The sequence below is a fragment of the Orycteropus afer genome, unplaced genomic scaffold (genome assembly GCF_000298275.1).
Source record: "Orycteropus afer afer isolate SDZICR_OR568_19922 unplaced genomic scaffold, OryAfe1.0 scaffold00036, whole genome shotgun sequence".
In the NCBI taxonomy this organism is placed as follows: Eukaryota; Metazoa; Chordata; class Mammalia; order Tubulidentata; family Orycteropodidae; genus Orycteropus; species Orycteropus afer.
The window spans coordinates 17561010-17573493 of NW_006921623.1; the positions used below are offsets into that span (position 1 = coordinate 17561010).

Consider the following 12484-nt stretch of genomic DNA (forward strand, 5'->3'; position numbering starts at 1 on the left):
AAAAAAAAAAAACATAATGTAAGAAATCTGGGTATAAGAGATACATGTATGTTGAAGTGACTTATCTTTGTGTTGTTCACTAGCCCTGGTATAGTGGTATGCACATCATATAGACCACAGTCAATCAAATTTTTATTAAATGAATAAAAATATGCTACCAATAAAAGTCATCCGTATAGCTGCATATGAAAGTGGTAAAAATCTCAGAAACCTAACTGCAATGATTAAACTGAGTTTATGAGAAACTCAGATTACCTGTTTCTTCATTCTTCTGGACTATGACCTTTATATACCATTCAATTTCATTTAAAGTCAACATATATATTTATGAATGGACCAAAAATAATACCACCACTAATTAACCCCCTGGATAAGTTACACTATCAAGTAAGAAGACTATCTTACCTTGGTACAGCTGCATAAGCAACTTGTACAGAGAAGTATCATATTTCTCAATGAACCAATACTAGACTCCTCATTTGTCTTATTTTTAAAAACAGTGATACTTTCTCCTGCGCATTGCATTAGGGACTATTAAGAACAGAAGGAGGAAAAATCACAGTTTATGAATTTCTTTTTAAAGTTTCACTTAAGAGGCAAAATTAAGTCTTTCTACAAGTGACACTGGTTATACAATGTAATTAAAAAATTGTAAATAATCTATAAAAATGCCATATTTTATACCTTGAAAATCAGACCTTTGACAGAGTAGTACACAGAGACCAAAAAGTTTCATACTTACAGCCTACTTGATTAATACCTTCAACCAAAAGGAGTTTAGAATAATAGATCATACACACACACACACACACACACACAAAACAACTTTTAAAAGTACAGAAGAAATTCACCATTATTGTTCATATAATTTTTACTGTGCTATGATTTCAATTACTATCTTTATAGTTGGCTTAATATAATTTCAAGCCTTAAGGAAGGACATACAGTATTATTTGTTCTCAGACAATCTAAATGGAAGAGAATGGTTAACCTATGAAAAATTTTACATTTTCAAAACAAATATACCAATTTTCACAGGAATAAATTTAATTCAAATTATCCCAAAGTTCATTAGTGTAAATCCTCTTACCTTCGCTTTCTGGAATAACTCTGTTTTATGTGCTTCTTCTTCAGCTATTATACCCATGTAACAATAGCATCCAAGAACACCCACCAAAAGACTTGAACACCGGACAAACATTTCCGAATTTGTAGTCTTAAAGCCACAAATTGGAAAAAAAAAAATTCATTAAAAACTTTGGATATTCTACAATTTTCTTTTGAGTAAACAAAATGTTACATGTATTGTCAACAGAAATGACGGTTAATTTTGGCAAGAGAATAGAACACAAAAAGAATTTGTGATTTTATGAGAATAAATTACTAGAGGACTTCTACAAAATAGGTCACTACTAGTCCATTTATCACCTTTTTAAGTGCCATCAAAACCTATTAAATCAGTTTAAATTACGTCCTTTTATATTACTGTACCATATATTCTTTCCATATAATCTCTATACTCAAAAATCTTTACTATTCCCCACTAATTTACCCAAGATGATTCTGTAAGTAAAAAGAATTCTATTTCCTTTATGTCAAGCAGAATTCCTGGTACCAAGGAACTAACCAATTATTCTTCAGTTGTCAAGCTTAAGATTTCCCAATTCGTAGCTATGTATTCTTATTTTGCTGTTATAATCAACCATTTCCCCATTCTCAGTGCCTTTCCTAACCTGTTTCCCATTTTCCTTTCCTAATAATCTACCCAAAGTTGAATCAAATATAGGCTTTAGTTCTTTTTTAAAATCTCACCTCAGATGAGTGATTATTTAGAAGCTGTTCTGACAAAGCCAGAAGATAGCGATCCAGTGATTCCTTGAGATTTTGATGGACAGAAAACCCAATACTAGATTGGTGCTTTTCTGTAGTACATTCTTCCACAATGGTTAAAAAATCCATCTTGTCAAAAGTTGTCTGAAGAAATAGTTCTTCTACTTCTGAGAATGAAGGCTCTTCTTTACCTTTCTGCTGTTGCTCACTTAAAGAAAATAAGACCTTTAATTTATAATTGAACAATATAATACATGTATTAGAAATATATTATAAAGGAAAATAAAATATCTACATTATTCAAAGACTCCTTAATAATTAATGGATTATTTTTTAAAATGTTTCTCTTCTTTGGACTTTTGATACTCATTTGTATCAAATTTCATTATTCAGTACCAAACTTTACTGATAGACAAAAGAAATCAAATGTCGCAGTTTCAAAGGCAAATTCAGAAAGTATTAAAGGGCAAGCATTAATAATACAGGATATAAACACTGAGCATAACAGTATCTGAAAACATTTCCATTTTCCCACCTTTGATTTCTCTAAATTTTAGGATTTTTTTCATTTTATGTCCTCTTATGATTAGGAATCTACATCAATTAATCATTTTCAACCAGTGATTACACATAAGCCTTCTGAATCAATTAAAATAAAATTTTAAAATTTATTTTTGTTGTCCCCATCCTCAATTATCCTAAGTTTTTAAGGCTAAAAATAGTCAACTTTTACTTGACATATAAAAATAATTAGTCATACCTTAAAAACTCATTTCACATCATTTTTATGTTCTTAATTTCCCATTATAACCACTCAACTTCTTCCATTGGCAAATGTCGTATGTTATACTATATAGTATTAAAAAAAATAGTAATCCAGGTGTAAAATTATATACATTACAGCCACTGAATTAAAAGAACCTTTTTTTTGGTTAACTTGTGATTTTTATAAATTGAACAATTTATTGTTAGGATGCAGTTAGGATCCTGCTAAAATTATCATCTTTTAAATTAAAGTTTTGCTTAAAAATAACAAGGAATTCTATTACATACCATTCTGGCACACTCTGGAAAAAATTCATAGCAGCTTTACAGTTTTTCACAGTGAGACTCACAAGAATTTTTTCCACCGAAAGATGAGGAAACTTACTATAAATGAAAATAAAAAGCACTTAAAACACCAAAAGTCATTTACAGAATTCTTTAAGAAGTGGTCCATGTTTGGCTATAAACTGCACCTCTAAATTTGAAACCTAAATTAAAATTCAGGATTGTAACTAAAATTCCCTTTCATTTGTATTGAATTTCTTTACATGTGAAAGGAGAAATCTAAGGAGCATACACTCTATCATCAGTTCCAACATTGTCTAGAAGCAGAAACAAGTCCAATTTGTTTTTTAAAGATCGCTCTGAAACAAACTAAGACTGTGAGACTGAAGTGAAAGCACTAGAATCCAGGTCCGCTTCCCAACTATACAGTTCAAATTGCCATCTGGAAATTTCCATTAAATGGCAAGGTTAAGTGGGTAAGCAGCCTCTCCTCTCCTTTCCTCATGTTTACATCCCATTTTGTCCTCCTCTTATTTCCTCACTCCCATTATGATTAGAAATTCAAGAACCATCTGAGTCAGATAATAAAATGTTCAAATGGTCCTATTTACAGAAAATCACAAAGTACAATACTTACAGAATTATATACAATTCTTTAAGCACATTCCTTATTCTCACTATCTAGGCAAGGAACAGTAACAACATAAAAGGATCTAACAGAGATCCAGACACAAAGACAAAGAATGCTGTAAAAATAATGAGAATGTGATCTGCTTCTATAAAGACTACAGCCAAGAACAACCTACAGGGCAGTTCTATTCTCCTCTGTCATATGGAGAGTCACTATGAATTGAAAACTGAGTCAAGAGCACCAAAAACAACAAACTCTGAGAAATTCTGCATTATCCCTGTGAACTAAAGCCAGCTGATATCCAGTACGAAAGGAGGGAGACTTTTACACCAAAACAAAACAAAATAGCAGTATGCTAATGAACTGAAATTACCTGTGAAGAACTGGAGGCAGCTCTGTACTGTCCTCTAAGTCATCCTCTAACTGATAGAATAAGAGCCATTTCATTATTAATTCCCTTAATGAAAAACTTCTATTTATTTCATATATATTCTGCTCTACTCCTGTTTTTGCTGTTTCTGGAATTACACATACGGTCAGTGCCACTGTCAAACAGCACACTGCAGGACTGTAACAAAACAAAGAACTGTTGTTAAAAATAAGTCCTTTGAGGGGCAGAGATCTTATTGAGCCTCCTAAGCTTATGACAGTGCCTGGCACATACTAGGCATGCGGTAAACTTTTGTTAACAAAATGAACATAAACACTGTAAAAGAACTTAGTACACTGGAGGAGATTCTTGATTAAAACTACATCTTATCATAACAGTAACAACTACTGTTGGGGAAAAAAAATTATGACTATTAAGCTATTAATTCTCTATTATAGATAAAAAAGATGAAACCTCTAGTTCTTTAAAACTGACCTTTACTAATCTCTCCACATTTAAAACTAAATTCACATTTATTCATTTATTGAGTCTTCCTGGCCAAACAACAAAAGCTTCTCAAACAGAACTTAACGTATCTTTAACTGAAGTAACAAAGCTATAAAAATGATTGGGGGGGTGGTGGCAATATTTGTGTGTGTGTTTAAAACTTGACACAATGTATATTCAACTTACCATGAAGGTCTGCAGGCTGACCCAGTAAATAACTTCCAGAATTCTCTATCAACCTCAACTAAACTGCCTTGAATTATGGCTCCAAGTAAAGCAAAGTTTTCAGCCTGTATTTGTTCAGAACTTATACCACGAAAGGTAACAGACCAAATTTTAATCCAGAGTTTCAATAAATCTGACTTTTGTGAGCTCTCTAGGTTTGAATTCTTGCCTTCACACAATGCAACTTCCATAAGGCATCGTAACACGTATGGCGTGCGTTCCCCACGTCGTTGTTGAAGTAAAAGTTGGGATAGTATTGTCAGTAACGGTGATAGCTCACAGCTAGGTAAACTTGCAGGATACTTTGATATTAATTGGGCTGTAATCTGTAACCTAAAAGAAAAAAAGAATCATTACTTTTAAAGTGACTCTATCTCATTAACAAGCTAAAAGAAAATAAAATATAGATGGTACCCTTACAATACTCTAATTAGAGCATCACTGTCATCATTCTCCATAGTACTCTCAAAATAGACTGGTTCTTAACATTTAACAAGACCTACTTCTTAAAGTAGCAGGAAGACTAATAACTTTCTGGCTAGGTGGATAAGCCATTTATGTTTTACTTACACAAAAATTTTAAAAGAATAATTAAATTAGCAACATTCTACTTCTGAGTTATTCTACCTACTTTTCCTCTTTAGCTACCAATAACATCCTCTAAAAGATAAACAAAAAACTGCTTTTCCTTGACATTAATTCAGTAAACACTTGTGAGTTCTCTAGAATTTGTGGTATTCGAGACTAGAAACCTTTCCTTATTCAACTCTGTATCCCTAATGCTTGGCAGACAGCAGACATTTGATAAATAACTCTTAACTGTATGGACAAATTAAATAACTGAAACAGGCACCCAAAAGCATATTAAATAAACATGATCTCAAGTAAAAGGATCTATACCAATGCACAACTCGATTATATTTAAACAATCAACCTGGTAAAAATTAAAAGAGCAATGAACACAAGTGTTAGTTATAATTCTTAATTTTAAAATCTTAATCTTAATTTTTAAAATTATTTTTAGGTAAATTGCTTAACTTTTCTGGGCTTTAGTTTTCTTTCTATAAATAGGCTGAACCAGATGAATTCTAAAGGTCCACAGGAAGCTCTGATGGCGTAGTGGATAAGGCATTTGGTTGCCAACCAGAAGGACAGTGGTTCAAACCCCCAGCTGCTCCACAGAAGAAGAATGGGCAATCTATTTCCATAAAGATTTACAGCCTTAGAAAGGGGGTCAAAGGGGGTCACTATGAGTTGGAAATGACTCGATGACAGGGAGTTTGGTTTTTATTTTAGACCAGACCTAATATTTGGAATTCCAAACACATTAAAAGGAAACAAAACAAAAGTTCATAGTGACCCCTTTGGGTTTCTGAGGTGGTAAATCTTTATGGAAGAAGATCACTCAGTCTTCTCTCTGCAGAGCAGATGGTGGGTTTGAACAGCCAACCATCTGGTTAGCAGTCAAATGCCTTAGGCATTATGCACCAGAGCTCCTAATTCCACAAAAGGGCATGTTATATTCTTCTGAGAGTGAAGAAATAAATAATAATCACTCTTTATCTTGGTATAAGGTCAAAATTATTCTGTTATATCTGAAGGCTATTTTTATTTTCTCCCTAACCTAATTCTATTGGAGTGTGCACTGCAAAGTACATCTCTTTGTATTGAGATGTACAACTTAGTGATTTCCATGAAGCAAACACCACCATTTTCCCCTTCTTCCTTGCTGCAGCAATATGTGTAGAGAAGATAGGCCCTGTCCCCTGCCCTAGCAGATAAGCCATGATGACTGACTTCAATATGTCATAGCAATCCCATTCCTTTGTGCAAGTGATTGGTTTGGGAGTAGACAAATGACCAAATAAAGGATTCTGCTGAAGGTCTTCTAAGACAACCTAAATGAGACTAAAATGACACAGAAAGAGAAAAAAATAAAATTACCAAGGCACAAGATCAAAATCATTCTGTGATTTCTGAAGATGATCTTTAATTACTTCCCAGCCTAATTCTATTCTCTTCCTTTTGCAAGGTAAACTGTAATCACTAAATTCTCTTTGTGTAGTGGTATAAGACTGAGAAATCTCCAAAGATCTAGTATTTTCATTAAAAACCTGTAAAATACAAAAAAGGAAAAATTATTTTTTTATTGATATTATTTTGGAATAGCTAATCTGGAAAAAACATTCCTCCTCAAATGAAAATATAGAGAAGTCACCAAACAAGAGTAATGAATGACAGAAATATATATAAAATATGATAATATAGTGAGGAAGAAACATTGAAATAAATATAATGGCTCTTTAAAACACAGTAATCACCAAGTAATATATCAGTTTTATTTCCTGGAAACATTCACTAAAAGCATCAACACATATAAAAGTGAAGCAAAACCTACTTAGTCAAAGGGATTACATCTTAAACTTAACATTATGAAAATATTTGACAAACTATTACTATCTAGAATGTTAACCAAATCTCTAGGGAAAAACTTTTACTCACAAAATATTTGGTCACTAACTGATGAATGGATAAACAAAACGTAATATATGCATATAATGGAATATTATTTAGCCATGAAAAGGAATAAAATACTAGATGAACCTTGAAAATATGCTAAGTGAAAGAAGGCAGATACAAAAAGCCAAGTATTGTAGGATTCTATTTATATGAAAAACAGGCAAATCTATAAAGATAAGTGTTCTGCTGGTGTAGTGCCTAAGGCATTTGACTGCTAACCAGAAGGTTAGTGGTTCAACCCCACCAGCCACTCCATGGAAGGAAAACTAGGCAATCTACTTTTCATAAAGATTTACCACCTCGGATACCCAAAGGGGGGGTCACTATGAGTCAGAATCAACTCGATGACAGTGAGTTTGGGTTTTTTTGGTATAGAGACAGAAAGTCAATCAGTAGTTATGAGAGACCAGAAGGGGGAATATAGGGACTGACTACTATAACCAATGGAAATATTCTGGAATTAGTATGAATTTTCACTGTGTTGTACAACATAATGAAAATACTAAAAGTCACTGAATTATACACTTCAAAGTGGTGAGTTTTATGATATGTGATTTTGTCTTATTAAAAAAGAAAGAACAGTAGGAGATTAAGGTCATATTATTTCCTATAGACCATTTGACCAAGAATAAAAAGTTCATCATCGGCTTTCATGAAATCATATTTGCAAAAGAGTTATCTTTCAGGTTAAAACATTAATTCCAGCTATTTATAATATTCTAAAAGGAAAAGTTATAGACATAATTATACAGGCTGTTAATCAGAACACAGGTTCAGAGCCCAGTAAGAGGAAAAGTAACAGGAAGTTTTAAAACGTGACAACAGATACAAGGAAGGGATTCAAATTTCAAAACATACAAAGACTTACATTACCTGGTGACAAATATCTGCCATCAACTCAATCAAGTTTTCCTTAACAGCAATATTACGAAACCCTGAAGAATATTTTCCTCTACTTCCTATATGACTTATCTCATTCACTAGCAGATCATATAAACTGTATAAGATACTGTTCCATTTTGTTGATTCATAAGCACCTGTAATCCAAAAAAATTCAAGTGTAATTTATATATACACGCTCCACTGCCGACTCCCACAAAATTATTCTGCTGTTAAGATGGAAACAACATTAGAAACAGCTATTCAGTACTAAGGACTCTTCTACAATATTCCTTACAACCTCTACTTCATAATGTCCATTCCACATTCAGACAGCTGTATTTGTTGTAAAGTTCTTCTACAGTCTTGGTCTAAAATCCTTCTCCAATTTCCTCTCTCCTCTGAGGCAAATACAATTAGTATGTTCTCTTTCATATGAGGACCGAGTTATCCATGTCTTTTTTTATGTAAGAGAAAAACACTACCAGTTCCCTCAACTAGTGTACAAATGACATGCTCTTCAGACTTATTATCCCAGTCATCTTTCCCAAGACATTCCAGTCAATGTATGTCCCTCTTAATTAATATGTCTAATATAGAAACTGTGGTAAACATATTACTCCACCTGTGGTGTGACCAATTTGGGGATCAACAGAACTATTACTTCCCCAAAACAGGGTACTGCCTATCAATTAAGGTAGCTTAAAGCTTAAAGATATATTAGCTTTTCTGGCAGTTTCATCATCTTGTCAACCTTCAGTTCATCTAAATCTGCAGTAATTAAAATTCTTAAACATTTCCTATCATCCCCTAAAAAGTACCTCCTAATAGTCATCCTGGTGAGAGCTGTATGAAAAATGAAAAAAAGAGAGAAACCACCATTCTTTGAGTTACAGTAGTTTCATGGGCTACAAATGTAACTAACGGTACTTATTAGGAGACAATAAAACATACAAACTACTTGTGATTAAAAAAAAAGGCCTAGAGCTTTTTTATTTTTTCCTGTTTTAGCTATTACTCACTGTGGTGTGCTATTTTAAGAAAGGTATTAAATTAGCCAAGATGAACTGATCCAAAGGCTAGTAAGAGCCCAAGGGTAATTATAGAGTTAGCCTAATGGCACTCATTCAGCACCAATTTCACCCACTGAAGTTCTAATCTACTGAATAGTGCTATACCACCCAAGCAACACTCTTGGGGAAGCACAAATACAGGGGAATCAAGCAAGGACAAGCCATTCATTTCTGGTTGCTTTCCAAGCAAACAGGAGGCTGAAGTAACTATGAGACTCAAGGACCAATCCCTTTCCCAGCTAACTTTTCTATGAAAGTGATATGTATGCATCTTCCCTAGAATCTGAATAATCTGATTAGCTGTTTTCATTCTACACTTATCTATTTTATCTTCTAATATATGCAATATATGGATAAACAAGATCCTCATTTCTCTGAATTCTTCTGTCCTTTTAGTCTGTATCACATCTCTTAAAAAACAAACAAAACCAAACTCACTGCCATCGAGTCGGATCCGACTCATAGTGACCCCTCCTTGGGTTTCCAAGGCAGTATCACCACAGAAGTAGATCACCCAATCTTCCTTCCGAGGAGTGGCCAGTGGGTTTGAACCACTAGCCTTCTGGTTAGCAGTCAAATGTCTTAGGCACTACGCCACCAGAGCTCCCATCACACCTCTTAGCATCTAATAATTGTTGCAAAATTAGGTCCTAGAAGGCATAGACAGTGTATCTCACTTACTTCATTCCTCCGAACAGCTCACACTGTATTGAACAAAGGGTAAGATTACTACAGCTTCAAATTCTAAATATATATGAAAAATCTCTCTCATGATAAGTAAAAATATCAAGCAGACCAATCCACAGAATACTGATTTTATACTTTAAGCCTCTATGTTTCAATGAAGAAGCAAATTCAAAATGGTAAAAATATCCTATGTACCTTTTTCTTGGGTTTTGGCTCCCTTTGGGTGATGAATGTAAATCTGTAGTTGAAATAATTCAATAATCACTTCTTTTAAGGAGTCATTAAGTCTATGTTGAGTCCAAATATAAAGCAAGGTAGGAAGAATTTCATCTCCTAATTTACACACTCGAACTCGAAAGTTGACAGCCAAAATCTTGAAGAATGTATTAAGTGCTGCTAAGATATGATTTAGACCTGCAGAGCTCTTTTCTTGTCTGTGATAGAAAACAAACAAACTTAACATGGTATAACAGGGAACCAAAACTATAAATACTGAGGACAGTTAAGAAAACACAAGCTGGAAAAAAAAGATAATCTAATTTTCAAGTTCCAAAAGCCTTAGTTTCAGAATTATTCAGAAAAAGAAAAGAAAAAAAAAAAAGAAAGTATTATGCAGACACACACACACACACACACACCCAGAAAGAGTTCTTCTTTAGTACTAAGAGACTACTCTTGTTAGTTCTTCCTATCTAAAATATACAAAATTGATACGTAATAGTTAGGATTTAAAAATGTTTCACATTATAAATTGGGTAATCCCATACAAATTTAAGATACTGATTTTTTCCAAATACATTGCTATTTCAGTTTATTCTTAGTGCATGGTATCACTCCTCAAGATGATAAAAATGAAAATACTTAGGTTATTTAAATTTTCTTGTCATTAGAAGAGCAAGACAGCTCCCACTTAAAAAAAACATCACTTAACTGTCCTACATGTTGTCTATTCAGGAAGTGTTGGGCCTAACACTGTCTTTGGGAATCCACTACTTCTATTGTAATGAATCACTGCGCCTTAAATGGCAGTATTTTTAAATTACTGAATTTAAACTATAGCCTTGTAAGAAGACCAAATGAATTTTTCAACACCAAACAAAACAAAAAGTTTAAATTACCTTGCACACTGAATAGCCTTGGAAAAATAATCCAAAAATGTAGGATTTAATCCATCAGTTTGTGAACAGCATCCTTTGGTCACAGTGTAAATTATTCTCGCTACTAAAACTCTATTAATGTCTTGTGGAGGTTTGAGATACAGCCTGAAGTACACAGACAACAATTCTGAAAATTTTTAAAACTGTAATTAGTTACGTAAAAAAAAAAATTATAGAAGTATGTAACTTAAATAGCACAATTCAACTTAAATGTTTCATGCTCAAGTAATGACAAAAGATTAAAAATTACCCCAATTTAATTTGTATTTAACACAGTAAAAGCACTACATCAGTATTTTATATAAATTGCTTTCAAGACTGGAGTAACTACAGGCAGCAGTGTGAGAGAACAAGTTAAAGAGCCAGACCTTGAATAAGCTGCTTAATTTCTGAAGAATTATGTTCCTTCTTCTAGAACTCAAGATTTGAACCACTGCCTAATAAAGCATGTGCCACAGTGCACACTTCATAGTTTTGTGGAGTTTTTTTAATACTGTTTCATTAATAACGCATAAAAATGTGTAAAACACTGTGAAGGTCTAAGATTTTAATCATAACTAATAAGCTTGTCAGCTTCATGGATGCTGGAAGACATGAGATTTCTAGACCAGGGAAAAGGGACAGTTTACTTCTCATGGCAATGGTAGCAGCCAGAATACCTTCATTTCTGCACCAGTTTCCCATCCAAAGGAAACATGAAAAGGTTTGGGATGTGTTACAGAAAAAACCCTAAACTTTTTATGATGGGACACAAGCAAACTTGTCCTTTGCTCTAGAGGAACTTGTCATCTCTATTTCCCAATGCTGTTCACCATGTAAACATTCTATCAAGATAGTCTGCAACAAAAGCAGTCAGTGTCTCAGCTCACAAGATACGCAGAAATGCAAGAGAACCATGGAGAATTATGTCCCAACAAAAGGTTCTAACACAGCAAAAATTTCAACACAGGATTTTCTTTTGATTAAGATATGGGTAGTCAGTCCTCAGTTAAGTGAGCAAGAAGAACAACACATATGGTTATTTTTTTTCATCAATCCATAGTCACATGACTCTGTAAAAATAGATAAATGGTTTATACTCAGAGATCTTAAACACAAAAGAGTAAGAGCAATATAAATATTTCAAGCATTAAATAGAAAGGAAAACAATTTTAAAAATGATTCCTATCATGCTATCTAATATTAATTTATACACAAGGACTAAGGCAGTATTTCCTTCTACTGTACACAGGTTCGCTGTGAGTTGGAGCCAACTCAATGAAACCTAACAACAACAGACTGTTCCTCCCCAAGAACTCACTACCCAGAATACCTAGACAATGGCAGAAATCTGTATGAATGAATACATCCAAATTTTGGAAATGAAATAGGAGGAGTCATCTTCATTTTCCTCTTCTTACTTGGCAAGGGGAAAGCAGTAAAACAGAAAAAGCCAACAATGCAACTGTCTGACTAAAGCACATGCTTCAGGGATTGATGTTAGGGGAAATGATTCAAATTTCACAGAATCTTACTGATTCCTTGTTGTTGTTTTTGTTGTTATGTGCCGTCGAGT

At 33.4% G+C, this 12484-nt stretch overlaps 1 protein-coding gene across 1 annotated transcript in view; it reads right to left on the bottom strand.

Annotated features, from left to right (window-relative positions):
• ATM (ATM serine/threonine kinase) overlaps window positions 1-12484 on the bottom strand; it is a 197133-nt gene that overhangs the window by 165938 nt on the left and 18711 nt on the right. Inside the window, exons 5-14 of the mRNA XM_007936616.1 lie at window positions 10891-11056; window positions 9968-10206; window positions 8007-8170; window positions 6558-6727; window positions 4575-4946; window positions 3885-4079; window positions 2884-2979; window positions 1813-2038; window positions 1091-1216; window positions 406-531 (exon numbers count right to left, since the gene is read on the bottom strand). Coding sequence (XP_007934807.1) covers window positions 406-531; window positions 1091-1216; window positions 1813-2038; window positions 2884-2979; window positions 3885-4079; window positions 4575-4946; window positions 6558-6727; window positions 8007-8170; window positions 9968-10206; window positions 10891-11056 — 1880 coding nt within the window. The remainder of the gene's footprint in view (window positions 1-405; window positions 532-1090; window positions 1217-1812; window positions 2039-2883; window positions 2980-3884; window positions 4080-4574; window positions 4947-6557; window positions 6728-8006; window positions 8171-9967; window positions 10207-10890; window positions 11057-12484) is intronic.